The 18,014-nt window shown below is 42.7% G+C and overlaps 1 protein-coding gene across 5 annotated transcripts in view; it reads right to left on the reverse strand.

The window, feature by feature from the left end:
- Positions 1 to 69: 69 nt before the first annotated feature.
- PRDM10 (PR/SET domain 10) overlaps positions 70 to 18,014 on the reverse strand; it is a 92,305-nt gene continuing 74,360 nt past the window's right edge. For all 5 annotated transcript variants that reach the window (XM_084803684.1, XM_084803683.1, XM_084803680.1 and 2 more), the window contains 11 exons: positions 17,035 to 17,382; positions 14,293 to 14,448; positions 12,997 to 13,176; positions 12,365 to 12,475; positions 10,997 to 11,197; positions 10,035 to 10,181; positions 7,839 to 8,009; positions 5,539 to 5,679; positions 4,076 to 4,235; positions 1,520 to 1,632; positions 70 to 726 (listed from right to left, as the gene is read on the reverse strand). In XM_084803684.1, coding sequence (XP_084659810.1) covers positions 514 to 726; positions 1,520 to 1,632; positions 4,076 to 4,235; positions 5,539 to 5,679; positions 7,839 to 8,009; positions 10,035 to 10,181; positions 10,997 to 11,197; positions 12,365 to 12,475; positions 12,997 to 13,176; positions 14,293 to 14,448; positions 17,035 to 17,382 — 1,941 coding nt within the window. In that variant the 3' untranslated portion in view covers positions 70 to 513. The remainder of the gene's footprint in view (positions 727 to 1,519; positions 1,633 to 4,075; positions 4,236 to 5,538; positions 5,680 to 7,838; positions 8,010 to 10,034; positions 10,182 to 10,996; positions 11,198 to 12,364; positions 12,476 to 12,996; positions 13,177 to 14,292; positions 14,449 to 17,034; positions 17,383 to 18,014) is intronic.

Below are 18,014 nucleotides of genomic sequence, written 5' to 3' on the forward strand. Positions count from 1 at the left end.
AGGCAATTTGCATTTTATTTGATTTTTTTCCCTTTCCAAAGCTGGTATATTCTCTTCTTCCATGGCTACTTAAAAATAAAGCCAACACAAACGTAATTAGCTACTGAGGCAGACTTTTTTTTTTTAAGTATAAGGATCAGAAACATACATGGGACATATTCTGCCAGCAGTTATACGTTTAGCAAACCTTTTCCTTCACTGCTGTAAATCTGCCCACAAATGGGAAAATAAGGCTCCTTTGTGAGAAAGGGGGAGAGAGTAAGTTTCCTTTACCCTTTTCTTTTTTCAAGGGTTCCAGAAGATGATGGCATCCTAAAACAGCTTGTGAGTGTCTTCTTTAGGTATCATTCAGACCTGAAATTCTGCAAAGCATCAGCATGAGATGTAGAATTTCAGCTTATACAAATGAAGTTTTTGAAACAGCTCTTGGTGCCCCCAGATATTTAGGGTGATGGTCTAACAAGTCAGCCAGTCCAACTGGACTTCCTCATTTCTCTGAAATGAAGGGAGGTTTCATGGCTTCTCAATATGCACATCGCCACTTCCATCACCATTGGTAGTTGTTGTAATGATGTATTGTGTTGTTTGCTGCTGATTGGCTGTCTGCGATTCCAAGGAGTCAGAATGTGCGGGCGGCTGAGACAAATCCACTTCTACACCACTGGAAAGCGATAGGTTTGGCTTTACATCCAGTTCAGGTTGACCTTCAGCTATTACATAATGTGTCTACAGGAAAAAGAAACCCACATAAACTATCCTGGTTTTCATATTTTTTTTCTCTCAGATCTTCAACAAAAGTTGTCTGCCTCAGGTTGGGATGTCATATGTTATCAATATACTGAACAGGTGAATTTAGTCCATCTAGCCCAGTATTATCAACACTGACTGGCAGGGGCTCTCCAAGGATTCTTGCCATTTTCTCAGCCATACCTGGAGATGCTAGGGATTGAATTGTGACCTTCTGCATGCAAAGCATATGCTCTACCATTGAACTACTTCCTCACATGAGGAAGATCAACCCCATGGGAAGGATTGGGAGGAAGTGCTTAACCCTCCCCTTGTCTGTCTATTCTTCCCTGCAAATCCTCTCTCCCCCACTACCCCCATAGGTAATTAATGGAAGTAAGCTCATCTGGTGAGAAAATGTTCTCAGGGGCATTTGTAGGAGAGAATCCATGGGTTTGGGAGGTGTTAAGCAGCCCTCGCTCTCACCTGCTGATTCTCCCCTGCAAGTGCCTCCAACCCCTACGTTAATGTTTTCTCAGGAAAGGTGGGCTTAGATGTCATTGCCAAAATAATATCCAGTTCTGTCCTCAGGCAAGCCACTCTCAGCTCCAATATCTATAATATGTGAATAATACTAGAACACTTCAGAAAAGCCCTATGTAATAACTTCCAAATATTATTAATTGCCCTCCCATCATTATAATGCCTAGCATTTATGCAATGCCTTTCAAATGTTCAAAGTGCTTGACATATTATCAACTTAGTAACCTCGGGTTGCCACCTTTCTCCTTACCTGGGTGACTGCTTTCACTTGCCCCGTGTTCACTGTAGTGACAGGAGTACCTACAGCCGTCTCTGCAATCACATACTGACCCTGTGGGATGGTCATCATCTGAATCTCAGAGGCTAGAGGACAAGATTTAGAAGATGAAGAAATACAGTTAATCATACCAGTAAGCCAAAGAATGACCTGAGGGTTAATTGCAGTCCACTGAAGTTGATATTACAGTCCAGCTTTCCCCAACCTTGTGCCATCCAGATGTGTTGGAGTACAGCTCCCATCATACCCCGCCAGCTTGGTAAATGGCCATTCTGGCTGGAGATGGTAGGGAGACCATCAGGCCGGGGAAGGCTGTAGTCTGTGGGTTAAATTAAAAAGTTAAAAATTGGACCAAACTGGTTCAGTTCCATCATAAGAGCCAGGGTGGCTGTTCAGGTCAAGTGTGAAAACAAATGACCATGACCTGTAGGGCGCAAGCATAATTTAAAAATCTTATTAGTATTATGACTTTATTAGTATTATTTTATTAAACCTAATAAAGATACTTTGATTATATTCTTTTTTAAAACTTAAAGGTTTTTAGAGTATGCTTTACTTTGTTGTTGTATTTTATGTTTGTTTTGTGAACTGCCCAGAGAACTTCAGCTATTGGGCAGTATAGAAATGTAATAAAGCAAGATAAAAAGGTCAGGCCTAGGGTCCTGGGTTTTTTTTTGTTGGGAGAGGGTATCCCTGGCAAGACTAGTTTCATTTCCCCAGTTAAGTTTCATTTTCCTGAGTTAGGTTTCATTTTTCATTATAGATGTCTATAAGAAAGAGAGCCAGTGTAGTGTAGTGGTGAGAGTGACGGACTGGGAGCCGGGAGATCCAGGTTCTAGTCCCCACTTGGCCATGGAAGATCACTGGGTGACTTTGGGCCAGTCACAGCCTCTCAGCCCAACCTACCTCACAGGGTTGTTGTTGTGAGGATAAAACAGAGAGGAGGAGGATAATGTAAGCTGCCTTGGGTTCCTTGCAAGAGGAAAAAAGGCGGGATACAACTGCAATAAATAAATAAATAAATAAATTTTCCTGGAAAATTTTATTTATTTAAATTTATTTATTTATTTATTGCAAACTTTCGAGTTTGGGGAAGGAGGGGATAAAAAGGCAGAGAGAGAGAGAGAGAGAGAGAGAGAGGAAGACCAGAGCATGAAGAGGGAGCAGGAAGAAGCAGCTTGGAGAAGTCTAAGTGCAGCAAGGGTAGAGGAACTTGCATTTTTGCAACCTTTATTTTCTCTTAATGCCTTTTGTATCACTCAGCTCTATTCAGTAAATACATTTAGTTGTAAACTGCTGGCTTTAATTTACCAGTAAACTGTTGTGGCTAACACCCAAGTATCTGAAGTGCCAGTAATCTCACGTCTACAGCCTAAACCCCATGTTATTGGGAAGGGGAAGTTTAAAAGAAGGAAAGTGGGACTCTTAAGGAGGCAAGAGATCTTTAAGGAGTTGCTCAGGGGGTCCAGTTCATAAGGGGAACCCTGACAACATGAAGTAAAATGAAGATGCCCAATGGGGTCTTGATAACCTACCTGTGTGACTATTGTCAGGGCTAAACATGGAGATACCCAAGCTTAGACTCCACAGCAAATTCCTAGGGCCAGATTTTAAGGGTGAATTTTCACAGTCCATAGAGCAAATTGTGGTAGCTGTGGCCTAAAAATACAGCACGTTCAATGTAGATTCCCTTCCTCCATTTGTTATTGTCTTTTATAAACATCATCTTGTAATGCTTACAAATGCTGTTTTATATACCTATAGCATTATTTCACAGAACAAACACTTCCTTGAAAAACAGTCTGTCATTCATGTATTGTCTTTGTTAGTAAGACTTTTCCTGTTCTGCATGCACAGGTGGCATTCATTTCACACAAACAAGCAGGGGGAAGCCGGAAGATATCAACCAAGGCAAAGGACATTTAGCCTGCAATCCTATACACACTTACCTCGGAGGAAGCCCCACTGAACTCAGTGGGCCTTACTTCTGGGTGGACATATATAGGATTGCACTGTTAGGGATGCAGTTCTGCTCTGGTATAGTGGAAGGCATTTTTGTTCTTAGACTCTGACTGTGTACCGGTAAAAGAAAAAGAACCCCATGTTGATTTCTGTGCAAGTATTCTCTCAGCACTGTAAATCAGAGCTGTTCTGTTCATTCCAGATAAGATACAAGAATGAAAGCCAATGAAAATCTGGTCTTCAGCTGTCTGACATCTTAATCAGACACAATAAGTAATCCTGTCTACTAACAAGATGAAAAACTGACTGGGGCGTCAATGCAGACAGAAAGCTCCAGATGAGCAGGAGATATCTCATTCTTTTAAAAGGTATATTCCCAAGGCATAAGCAGAGTAGTCCCCAACATTCAAGAGATTGGAATAGCCCCTGCTTCTACAGACCACCGTGTGAGCCCTATATATCCCCCATCCCTGGTGAGTGTGTCTTGATCAGGACTTAGATGTCTATAAGAAAGTTATATGAAACATGGTTGTCTGCTAATTTTTTTTGAGCATATATGATACTTACGATAGCTGCGGAAAGAGTTCCATGTGCTGGGGAGATATGTTTGCTGGACTGAGGAGCCTTGCTGTGATTGGCTTTGTGATGAGGTGGTTGTCTGCATCTGGGAAGGGCTGAGTTCCTGCTGAGATGGTTGGGATGAAGGACTTAAGGGATGACTTCCCACCTAGGAAAACACAAGGGAAAGGCAGTTACAGCATCTATCTTCTAGGAACTTAAGAAAAGCGCCCCACTAACAGGGACATACTCCCCCTGTCTAGTTCCTAGCATAGATCGTCCACCAAGGTGATCAAAGCAGGCTCTGTCTGCTTTGATCAACCCAGGCCTGAAACTAGATTGACATGGATTTAGATAATCCATCTCGTCCAGAAATCCCTGGAACTGAGAAACCATCACATGCTCCAGCATCTTGCCCAAGAATGGAATATTGGAGACCAGCCAGAAATTATCCAATACACTGGGGTTCAGGGAGGTTTAAAACAACAACAACAACAACAACGTTCTTACCACCACCACCTCCTTTAGGCAAGATGGAATCACACTTTGCTGTAAAGAGGAGTTCACCACTGCCCTTACCCACCCACTCAGCCAGTCCCCCCACTCCACCCCAGCTGCTTCTATAAGCCAGCAAGGGCAAGGGTCCAGCACACAAGTAGTTGGCCTCACCTCTCCACGGATCCTGTCCACATCCTCGGACCAGACAAATTGTGTAACTGGACAAAGTATCCATTATAACTTTGGCAGGAGCCAAAGTTACATCCACCAAGACCTGTATCAACTATGGCATCCAAGTCAGCACAGATACGATCGATTTTATTTGCAAAGCATCATGCAGATTGATCGTGCAAATTGGCTATAAAGCAGAAAGCAGCCATGAAGTACTTAGGGTGCAATCCTATGTATGTTTAGACAGAAAAAAGTCCTACAACTCCCAGAATTCCCAGCCAGCCGAGCTGAGGAACGTTGGGAGCTGTGGGCCTTTTTTTCTGTCTAAACATGCATAGGATTGTGCCCTTAAGAGCTTTTCTCACATCAACTTTGAGAACAAGCTACCAAAAATCACTTAATGGCCACATTCAGATGTAACACCAAGCAATTTGTTTAGCTTAACCGTGGTTTATTTCCAGGTCTGAACCTGCCCCAACCAACTATGTTTTGTTTGTCCCTAATGCATTTCTGACTAAGCAAGAATTTGAATTCCTAGATTCATTTGAACAAACTGTCCACTAGAATGCAGAGAATACAGTAGTACCATCTCAAAAGTATTAAAAAGTGAACTTCCTTTGTGTGTAACACTCTGAGCTATTTCACTGGAAGCTTTTGGGACGATATTATCTGCTGCCTTGGGCTGTATGGGTATCTTAGCATAGCATATACAGAGAGAGAGAATGGCAGGGAGGGAGGCAGGGGGGGAGACAGAGAGAGAGAGAGAGAGAGAGAGAGAGAGAGAGAGAGAATGCATGTAATACCTGTGAGGATGACTGGGATGCAGAGGTTGGTTCTGTGACCTGGATATGCTGCACTTGGATGGCATGCTGGGTATATGTCTGAGGGTCATGCAACTGTCCAACGTCCACTGTGGAATGCTGGGATTGGTGAGGTGAGGTAGCCTGGGAGAAAACAAAACATAAAACACAACTCTATCATGTGAACCTGTGGCTGCATTCAGCATCGCCACAGGTCCTCAGGTATTTGGACCAGTGTGGTTTTTCCTATGTAATCCTGCCCCCTTATGCTGGGTAGCCCATAAGAACAAAATAAAAGTCTGCCCGGTAGGACCCAGGGTCCATCTAGTCCAGCATTCTGTTTCCCAAAGTAATCAGCCAGATGGGAAAGGACCATAACTCAATGGTGGAGCACATATTTGCATGCAATCCCTGGCATCTCTTGTTCAAAGGATCTCAGGTAGCAGAGTTGGTGAATTCCCATACCTGAGACTTTGAAGAGATGCTGCCAATCAGAGCAGATTATACTGTGCTAGATGGACCAAGATCTGTCATAGTATTCATATGCTTATGGAAATCTCACAAACCGCCCAGGACATTTTGGTGCCATAGGCAGAATATCCAAATGATGATAACCACCTCATCATAAACAGACGAGATGACAATTTGCAGACCTTTAACTGTATCCTAAAATCTGCCACCTAAGGCAGGCCACCTCATCCTGACCTTGCTCCCATGTGACTTCTCATTCATATGTTATGGGAGCAGAGATCACGCTACTCCAATAATGTAACTGTCAGATCTAGGACATTGGATAGTGCCTCTGTTCCATCCTTCCCTAACCTGGTGCCCTCCAGATGTTTTGCAACTCCCATGATTCTTAACCTGGGCTGGGAAACATGGGAGTTGCAGTCCCACGCATTTGGAGGGCACCAGGTTGGGGCAGGTTGCTGTAGTCACTAACAAGATATGAATATCAAGTAGTAATGAGTCATATTTGGAATATTAGGGAAAGGCTGCTGATTAGTAAACACATCTAAAAAATATTAAAGAAACCCTCGACTTAAGCCAAACAAGAAATTTACAGCAGTAGAAAGTAATTATCTCAATTTATTCATGTATTTGAGAACTTCTGTTCTAACATCATGATTAAGTGTACTATCTTATACTAGGGGCACATTTCTAAAATTTTACTTGCTAAACAATGCCTAATTTATTTTAGCAATTTAATGAGAAATAATCACAAAGGAAATGCAAGTCTGCTAGAACATGGTCTCAATCAATGCTCAGACTGATTAAACAGTGGCATTGTTATAAACAACAACTAAAATTATAAGCTTGCAAAGATAGTCCACTCTGCATTCTCAGATCCACTCATAATAGTAGAAGCTGATGCATCTATGTATTTAATGTAATCTATATTTTAAAATTATAAATGTACTATAATAACAAAAACTTGAAAGAACAAATATTTTATATCCATATGTAATGTATTGTATCATGATGTCTTTCATGGCGTAACTGAAGGCCCACAACAGGTTACAATATATCTCTGTTTCATATTTTTTACCCTCTTATTAACCCTTTAAGGCCATTTCTTCTCCTGCCCCACCCCTTGAGAATTTTGCTTTTTTACTTTGGGGCCATCTGCCAGTTCTATCCCTCCAAAGCAGAGACCAGATCATGCTTCTTAAACTGTAGTATATCAAATGCCCACTGCCAACATTAATCCAATCTAATTGATCTATTATGTATCCCACCCATTTCTCCAAGCAGCTCACGACAGCACGCATGGCATTTCCCCTGCATATATATTCACAACAAGCCTGTTAAGTTGAGAGATAGTCTCAGGTTCACGTTCACCCAGTGAGCTCCATGGCTGAGCAAAGATTTGAATCCAGACCTCCTTGGCCTAAGCCCAAAACTGCATCTACAACACTGCAGTGGTGAGCAACCTATAAAGCTTCTCCAGCCCATTCATGGGCCTTGGTTCTCTATTTGGAATCATAAAGATGAATCCCCATATTACATTGATCAAGTGATAACAACATGTATTCATTTAATAACATGAATCTGTGAAAACTTGCTATAATTGGTTACCATTAGGGATAATGGGAGCCCAAACTGGGAGATGGATGGGCTGTCATCTACCATATGATGGACGTCACTTAATCTGAATGACTGAACTCACCTGGAGGCACATTATGCTGTAAATAGATATTTTATCTTCCTGTGGCTGTCATTTTAAAAAAAATCTACAGCGTGTGTGTCAATGAGATTCCTGGAACAGCAGGACCATAGAAGCGAACCAAAATGAAACTCACCTGAGCCACTTGCACAACTTGCAGTTGTATGTGTTGAGGCTGCTGCAAGCCAGCTGTGGATTGTGACACAGGGATGTACTGGATTCGCTGAAACTCGCCCTGTGGGGTTCGGTAGTCAGTTGTCAACGTCTGTGACAGTTCTGTCATTGCTTGGGTCAGTAAATCTGTTGTCTGAAGAAGGGAAAGATAGGCAGAGACATATCATTACGTATTTAAAATTACACACACACACACACAGAGATGAATGCGTGAATCTTGTCTTCATTTTATTGCACTGGAGTCTGAATCTAAAGATCTGAAACTAATTTGCACATACAAATTATAGAAACACAGAGCTGAAAGATAACAAATGCTATTCACCCCTACCCTCTATGCCAAAAGTGAGAACATCTACCCTCCACCCCCTCCATCTACCCACCAGGCTACCCAGATGGCAGTGTGCCACAAACAGAGCAGGTGCACTCCAGAAAGGGGCCTACCAAGCAAAGAGCTCCGACCGACTCATGCAACAGACCCACATCATGTGCTATAGGACAAAGCTTTTATTTTTTCAAATGTCCTGCCCACGAAGAACCACTTTTCACACTCATCTGTCTGCTGAGAAGCTCCCTGTGCAGCAACTCAGCCATGGCAATTCATGCTTTGATGAAACTCACACTGGATTACTCAGTGCCAAGCTCCAGGTTTTTGAGAGCCCTTGGGTGAGACACCAAATGGGCACCTTACCTCGGTGAGCCCACCTTGTCACCGGTGGCTATCGCTCCTCATTCTTTCTCATCACTGCTACCACTTGTTTGCTTGACAGGCAGAGAACCAGTGAACAAGCAGGCAGTGGCATCTACTGCTCTTCCTTCTCACTACCACCATCATTTGAGCGAGAGCAAGTGAACAAGCAGGTTGCAACGGTGAAGAGCAGGAGCACCTCCAGGGGGCTCTTGTCACCCTCCTGGGGTGTGGGCCTTCAGCAGGCATCTGACTATGACTACCCTTGACACTGGCCCTGGGATTACTGTATCATGCAGTACTTCAAGCTGCCTCTAGAGTTCTCAGAAACTGGTTCAGAATGCAGAGGGTGCTGACTGAGGCAGGTCACAACAGGGAATATCTTGACGGCAACGTCAGTGGCTTCCGATTGGTTTCTGGGCCCAATTCAAAATGTTGATTCTGGCTGCTAAAGCCCCAAACAGCCTAGGCCCGTGTTACCTTAAGGACCACCTTCTCTTATATGAGCTTAGCCAACTTGAAGAACTTCCTCAGAGGCCCCACTTCAGGTTCCTCCACCTTCTGGAATATAGTTGATGGCTACCTTGAACACAGCCTTCTTGGCAGTGGCATGAAGGTGGTGGAACTTCATTCCATCCCACTCCTGGCTCTTAGATGCTTGCCTTACAGTGGTTCTTTTTCAGAGCACCTTTTGGCTCTCCAGTTGCTTGTTTTCTGGTTTCAACTGATGCTCCAACTTATTTGATTGATAGTATTGTGTTTGGCTTATTGTTTTAATTTGTACTTTGGGGATTTTTAAATGGATTTGCAAGCCACTTTGCAGAACCACTGCACCAATATTTTACTAAGTATATTTCAGAGAATCCTGAGGCACGTTCTGCAGTGTACTCTTAGCTGATACTGGCCTCTTTGCCATTGTGAGTGAACTGAGAGAGCAAGTAGGAACATCTCAAATAGGGCTGCCACTTTTATTCATAACTGCTCTACTCATGTGCCTTTAACAACAGCCTGCAGAATTTAGGAAGTGATTATCTCCAGGATGGAGATAAAGTGATTTGGTGGCTTAATTTCCATGAGTCTAGCTGCAAGCTGCTGTTAAAGGCATAGGAGAAGAGCCAGTAGAGCAGATGTAACAGATAGGCATCATTCAGTCATAATGACTAACCTCTCTCCTCCTCCTTTGTGCATGAGAGGAGGAGATGGAAAGCTTCTACTTTTGCTTCTGAGGTAACCATAGTTGCCCATTATGTCCAAACTCAGGGAACTGTAATTTGTTTTAAACATGGTTAGTTAAAACAAACTAGGATTTCAAACGTTGGTTTGATATCTTAATTTGTTTTAACTAATCACAGTTTGAACAAACCATGGTTTGCGTTATATCTGAACTGGGCCATAAGCTTCTGGCCTTTTCCGGTAGTTCTATGACAGGACTATTTCTTTAGATAATCTGAGTATACACCCTTGAATTCTTACCACAACTGTCTCCCCAGAAGTGTTGTCAGCAGTTAAAACAGCAGGGGTGGCACTAATTACAGCTGTTGTCAATGGCACATGTATTGTGTTAGTTGGGATCTGAGCAAACTCGGGGTGCTTCTTGCGAATATGTTGCACCATCTTGGTCTGCAGAGAGGTGGAAAGAAGATAGTTACAAAATGGATAGAATAGCCGCTTTCATCACAGAGTCATTAATCATTCAGGCCAACATAAGCATTTCATTTTGCCCAAATGCTGTGCACCAAGCTCCCCACTGTACAATGTTCTTGTTAGCAGCATGAAATCACAGCCAAACTGCATTGCTTGCCTTGGTGCTACATTTTTGCCTTTAACAGCAGATTGGATGCAGCTGAAGCTTTGAAGATTCCTTTTGCAAGATTTGTGCCCTAACATATCTCTAAAGCCACTTCCAACCCTATAGCTATTGTGATTTTAAAGATGCCAAAAGTCTGTGCTAACTTGAATCTGAAAGGTATGCAGAGCCTCTCAAGTGGCTGTTCCATAGCTATCAACCTCCCCCCTCCCCATACAAAGCTGCATTGTGTTGTCAAACCATTGGTCTATTTATCCCAGTATGGTCTGCTTTTACTGGAAGCAACTCTTCAAGGTCTTTTTTAAAAATCCTACTACTACTTTAGATCATGGGAACCTGCCTTATACAGAGCCAAAACACTGGTCCATCTAGCTCATTGTGAACTACTCCAATTGTCAGCACCATTCCAAGGTTTTGAACATGGTTGTTTCCCAGCCCTACCTGGAGAGGCCAGGGATTGAACTGGCAACCTTTTGCAGGCAAATCATGTGCTCTGCCAGTGAGGTATAGCCTGGTCCTGAGTGATCAGTCACTCAAGTTGCAGGCCCTGGCAGATGCACCTCCTGAAACTCTACAATATATTTATAAGATCAAGTAATAGAAACTCTACAAGAATTACTCACAGTACCTTACTGCTATACTGCTTGGAACAGTGAGGACAGCAAACTGGAGGGGTTGCTATTGTTCCAGTCAGCTGGGTGTGTGTACTGAGCATAGGATCTGGCTCTCCTGGGCCTGCGGGACGTAGCTTTCGGATACTTGGAGGAAGCTCAGCACCTGGGTGGTTTTTCAGAATGTGGGCTTTGCGTTTGCTGGCACTCTTGTAAACCTGTGGGAAGAAGACTGGATCATGAATAAATAACCACTGACCACTGCACTGAAAACAGGCAATGTATATACCATCTATCTGCCCTACAGTATGGCAGCTTTACTGGTTAATCCAGACCTACTTTGGCAACACAGGCATTGGATGTTAAAATGTAGTTGGTTCAAATCCTGCATGTTCCAAGTGGAAAACCAAAGGAGATAATGGGTCAGTTTGCATGATCAAACAAGCCGGGGTTTTATGTCAAGAACTAATATCCTAGAGGGGACCAAAGAACAGAATCGAATAAGTAAATGGAAGAATGAGATTACTGACTTGAGTATTTTAACGAAGGAAGAAATAGCCACTGGAAATACTCTCCCTTATATAGTTTGGAGGACAATGAACAGGTTGAGGGTAGGGGTACCAAGGTGTAAGATGAATTTATTTAAGTGGGGGCTGTTGGCTGACAACAATATATTATGTGAATGTGGAGAAATCAAAGACCCAGCGCATCTGATGGTGTGTCAATTACTGCCGGAGACTTGTACAGACTTGTACTTGATGATCTACAGCAAGCTAATGACAAAGCTATGGCGGTGGCTACATTTTGGCAGAGCAAAGTTTGATCTGGATACGAAATAAATAAATCCCCAGCATATTTCCCTAATGAACCTGCCTAGGCAGAGCTTGTCATGTCATCCAAACCCAGACGGCATGGCTTGTTTGAGGAGGAAACAACCCTGAAATAATCCAAGGCCTGTTGTAGGGTTATTTTGGAGTTGTTTCCCCCTCAAACAAGCCATGGCACCCGAGTTTCGACAACACAACAAGCCACGCTCAGATGGATAATTAGGGAAATGGTGCCAGCACACACTAGGAATAAAAGAAGCCACAGTAGCTTATAAGTCATCGTGGCTTGTTTTGATTGTGCAAACTGGCTCAATAACTTGTAGTTCTTTGCGCAGGGCAGTTCTATATCATCCTACAGCGCAATACCTAAGATCTACCAGTTTGTAAAGTACTCTAAACCTCTTATCAGGGAAGTGCTATTTGGATTCCTAGAAGTATGGTGCATGTTTTCAGCTCAGAACCAGAGTTCTCTTCTTCAAGAACTTCTTATTTAATTTACTAGACTGGCAAAGCCATTTTTTGGTTCTCTCCCCAAGTATAGGTAGGTTCATTTCATACCTTATCACAGTACTGACAGAAATAATCTCTGTTAGGCTTGATGATGGGCAAGGTTAACTCTGGCACCTCTTCTATTTTCATGTCTGGATGTCTCTTTGATAAATGATTCACCTAAGATGAAAAAGCAGACCATATAAAAAAAACGTATTACAGCAAAAAGCTCCACAATTGCCTCATATTGCTGCAAGGCGCTTAAACTCCCGTGTTTAGAGCCAGCGAGATACTGAAAGTCAGCGTAGCTAGACCAGGGAATCCCAGTTCAGATCCCCAGCCAGGCATGAAGCTCACTGTGTGATTTTGGGCCAATCACCTCTCAATCTAACCTACTTCAAAGGGTTGTTGTGAGGGAACAATGGGTGTAGAACTTTGCACACCATCCTTAGCTTTTTGGAGGAAGGGTGGGATAACAATGTCATAAATAAAAAGTTGGCCCAGTAATACAGACCTATTCACAAGCGCTAGATGCATCTGTTGTTTCTGAACCCCTTCAGTCCTTGCTCTGAATTTACATGCCTATCTTAATTAATAACTGAAGCTAACATAGAAGGCACCTTGCACAGTAAAATCAGTTTCTAACTGGCAGAGATGGATTAGTTAAGAACTCAAGGGGGCTGGAGTATCTGCAAACTAACCAGCATGCCTCGTCTCCGGAAACCCATCATGCACAGGCGACACTTGAACATGAAGCTCTCATAATCAGTAGAGGCAATTCGGGGTTTGAATGTTTTAGAGCGACTAATACGGTCTGCTTTCTTTGCTTCTCTTTCCGGATTGTGCATTCTTTGCATGTGCTCCCGGAGCTTGTCTTTTCTCTGAGAAGAGAGGGGGTGAGGAGAAATCAAAATAACGAAATGGGCAAAATACTGATGCTTCTGGTTAGAAATGCTAGACAAAGCAATGTACAGAGTAAAAAAAATATTAAATACAAATGAAGTACAGAAAGTGTAAATTTAGCATCTGAAGGAAGATTCTCTAGGATTAATGCAAAAAAAGGAAACTTTTTTGTGAGCTGAGTTTGCTGGATAACAGATATAAAATGTAATGAATTCATTTGCACTGCTTACAAAAATGTTGAAGAAGATACTCTTTGCCACTGCATTCCTAACCAGCACTTGGGCCAAATAAAATATGCCAACCTGCTGCAACATGCACTTTGAGTCATATTTTTCCTAAATATTAGATCGACAGTTGAATGTTAAGAAGTGTAAATTGAAATTATTATTATTATCATTATCATTATTCAGCCCCATCAATGTTTATGGTGCTTTATAGAGTTTCATAAGCAAAACTGCCAAATCCCAGTCCCGAGGAATGTACAATTTAATGTTGATAGCAAATGCTGACATTTCAGTTCCCAGCTAGGAGATCTAATTTTATACCAGGAAATCTAATCCCAGATTGTAAAAAGCCATTCACCCGGTCACCTATGGCCTCCAGGAAAGGAGGCTTTATAAAAGTTGGCTTTTTCTTCCTCCTGATTGGGCCATAAAGGAATTGCACAGGTATGTGTGGGCAAATGGGTTCAAAAGAATGTATGTGGGCTAGTAATCTCTGTGGACTTGTTTGCAAAACTGGTCTAAGCTTATAGAAGAAATTGTAACAGAACATCAGAAATACGCTTCTGATTTGTGTCTTACATTGGTCTCAAAGGAAGACATCTGTGATGCACTAGTTTGTAATATATTTCAAATGTGGCTTTCTGTGATGAACCAGTTGCTCACAAGTTGCTGAAATAAAACACATCCCACAAACTTGCGTATGTGCATGCTGCAAAATGCACACACTGTGGATTGGCGTGTGCCAAATTCAGCATGACTTGTGTGCTGGCAGATTGCTTCTGTTTCTGAGAAGTCATTCCTGGCAAGGAGGGTGAAAGACGTCACGCTGTTACTGCTTCTAGCACATGCCCACTGTGTTGGCTGCATTACCTTGAACTGTTTGCCACACGTAGAGCACAGGAAGTCCTTACGGTCTGAGTGCCGCAGCATGTGGAGTCGCAATTTGTCCGGGCGGCAGAAAGCCTTATCGCATTCTGTACACTGGTAAATCTTTTCTGAATGGAAGCTGCGCACATGTTTCTTCACCTGGCAGAGTTGATCAATGGGAAAAATCAAAAGGTCATCACTCAGTCATGGCGCAAATGGATCAACCAGTAATTCCAGTTCGTAACACTAGTGGGAGACTCTGTTGCTGTTATTGCTGAAATTTCTCTCTTTGGACAGAATCCATCTCCAGGCAATACTGTAAAAGGAAACCTTGAACCATTCAGGAAACCATGATTAAGATGAAACAATCCCTTAGCAAAGCCTGATTCCAAACGGGGCCTATTTTATTTTGGTGCAGTGGTTAGTGATTTTAGGTGCTTTATAATAATAATTACTATATGCAGTAGTAAGTCGTGATGGTGCCACTACCTGGCATCCTTGGGCAGCTACCAGGGCCTGCTGCTGATGCCTGCCCTGGGCACCCTTTATTGTTGTTATTGTTTTCTTGGCCCAGCACTCCAAGCAATGCCAGGCATCTGGATTTAGCCCCCTTCTGAGTTTCTCATAACACCTCTGACCTAGTGTTGTGCGGGAGCATTGAGGGAAATGAAAGGGGTGACTAGACGCAGCTTCCCAGTGCTGCTTGGAGCACTGCCACTGCAATCAGGTAAGCCTGCCAGGGCCCAATGCCAGGAGAGAGGGTCTATCAGAGCAGACTTGGCCCAGGGTCCTTTCAGCCTGGAGTCAGCTCTGGTAGTAATATAGAACTTGGCCATTAATTAGGGGGTGTGGATTATTCTGGCCCACAGAGCAGTTTCAGGACAATACAGCGGCCTGAAGAACAGAGAAATTGGCCAACCCTGCTCTAGGATATATCCAGGTCATCTGGGTCTTAGAGAAAAAGGAAAAGGCATGGCCATGGAAAGTTGCTTTGCTGGTTAAAAGACTAGTTTTGATGTCTTCGACAAATAATTCCCCAACCTCACTTTCATCCATGGTTATTGGGACTGGTGATGCTGGCACTGTACGAACCGGCTATTTAAAAAAAATATATGATGCTAACGAGCTGTAATCAGATCCAGAGATGCTTCTTAAGAGTTTCATGATTCAGAATAGGGTGGAAATGAATGATGGGATGTTTATTGTAGGGAGAAGCAGGAAGCATGGCAACTTGATGGGTAGGGGTTGGTTAAAGTTTTATATATTTCTTTCTTTATGATGTCATATATGATTATGTCTGTGGTCTTTTTCTAGTGAAAACAATAATTCGCATGTGCTCACTTCTCTTCCTTCCTATCACTTGAGGGAAAACTGAGAGCATAGCTTGATTTGAACTGCACAAACCAGGAAGGTATTGATTAATTTTGAGCCCTTGCAAGAATTAAGAATCTGCTTACCTCTGTATTCTCCCTTCTACCTATTTGCCAGACAGTGGTTCAAGGCATCATCATTATGCCTGGGATATTGTACTCCAAGCCTTGAGCTGGTGGTGTACAGAGACCAGCTTTGTGTCTATCATTGTACATTCTGCTGCAGGGAACTCCTCTCCCCACAGGTCACTGAGATGCAAGATAACAGTTCTCATCTGGGCCCCTCAGGACTGAACGTTCCATCCAAACAACTGCATCACAGAGCTACAGCTGAGACTCCTAGCCAGTTTTGATCCACGATTGGGGGTAGCGGTCCCCTATCACCACCACACACACACACCTCTCTCAGGCAGCTACAACACAGGCCCAGGAAAGAATCCTGCCTTTGTTTCATCAGGAACACTGCAGGATCTCTGATAAAATATCAAGTGAAACCTGAAAATCTTAGAGCTGAAGATAAAACAGATCCCTCACTAATGATACAATGGAGGGATTTTGTAACTGTTTTATCTTTTCCATGCAAGCACTTAGGAAGTTGGAAAATAATAGCCACTTCACAGATAAACTATACTCAGTTATGTATTGCATTTTGCATAAAATGGAGTTGTTAGAATTCAGAGGTGGAAACAAATGTCACTGCTCAGAACAGATCATTACTGCTTCGTATTATCCTAAATTTGGTCCCCATTAATTTCTGAGGGCAGTTTCATTCATGTGGTTTACTTTGTAGGGCAAGCCCTTTTATTATGATTTCTGTGGGAAGTGCTAGTGTTTTTCACAGCAAGCATGTAACATGTAGAGCACGTCACACGCAAGTGTACACATGTCTGGGAAACTTAATTTGGCCACATTTTCCAAGGAAGCACTACACAGGTCTGCAAAAGGTGTGTGTACAGCTATGTTGAAAGATATTATTTATTTCATTTACACCATCCACCCACCCTCCAAGTAGCTCAGGGCACATTGAGTTTTTTGGTAGTATTCAAATGCATTCAATTAATTAATCAATCAATTGATTTAAAGGCACACTTAATCAGTTAAAAGGTTGTAACTGGTAGACAGCTCTTGTTTTAATTAATAAATCAAACTGTCCAACCCTTGGAGTGATAGAGTAGCAACCTCTCAAACTACACTTCATAAATGATGGTATACACAATGTGCCTAACACAGAAATGACCTCATTGTGAAGAAAACATCTCAGCTTGCAGCTTGCTGACCTTGGGCTTCCTGCAGACTCTCAGCATGTGGAAACAAACAGCACCGAGAAGCTACTAAGCACAACGTAGTCAGTGCTTTTGATGCACTTATTACTCACCTGGATAAAATCTGGAAAGCGCTTTTTACAGGTAGGGCAAGTGAAACAACCATCATTAACATGGATTGCCACATGATCTTTCAGCAGATCTAAGCGGTCAAAGGACTCGGGGCAGAAAATGCAGGAATAGGTCTTCTGATCCAAGTGAAACTTCATGTGATTCTCCAGGGCACTGCTATTAATGAAGCCTTTGTTGCAGATATCACAGGTTAGAGGACAATTTCCTTCCCGCCCATGGAACCGTAAGTGCTGATCTAACTTGTCCTTATCACGAAATGCCTTCCCACAATGCAGGCATTTGAAGGGACGGAATGACTTTCGGATGAATAAGTGCTGAAGAGCTGCATTCTGAAAAGATACATCCAAGAAAGGATTTGTTAATTAGCCAAGTTAAATGTCCACAAATGTCATAGATTGGCATATGAACAACCTGCAGTATGCACATGGAGAAGGAGAAAGAGAAGTTAATGGATTTGTCTAAGGATGAAACTTTGAGTCAGTGGCAGAGCTAGGAAGAGACTTCAGTAGCTTTGATTCCTCATCCTTTCCATCAAGACATATTTTGACAGACTCTCACCTTGATCTAGCAATTTGCTGCAGATGCAGTAGCTCTATGCAATCATGATGCTTTCTTGTACACAAGAGCTGTCCCATTCATTTCACAACATGAAGCAGATCTGCATGTAAATGCTTTAGCACTCACAGATCTGGACCCTTCAATACTCTTGTGTGTGTGCACACATGAGGGCATCTGGGATGCTACCCTGAGGAATTTCAGATGGGGATTCAGTCTGTGCACCAGCCAACCATCTCAGGCCAAAGGAAAAAAACTGCAGAGAGACCAGCTGCGCTTGCCATGCAAGCCTTTTTACACCGATACACAGATTAGGAGACTTAATCGTTGCTGCACCTGGCTGCCAATGGACCTCCTTCACCTTGCTCCTCATCTGTCTTTGCCTTGCCTTGTCCTGCCCTAAAGA

Source organism: Heloderma suspectum, chromosome 6 (genome assembly GCF_057233095.1).
Source record: "Heloderma suspectum isolate Gila_16-S chromosome 6, 16-S_ref, whole genome shotgun sequence".
Taxonomy (NCBI): domain Eukaryota; kingdom Metazoa; phylum Chordata; class Lepidosauria; order Squamata; family Helodermatidae; genus Heloderma; species Heloderma suspectum.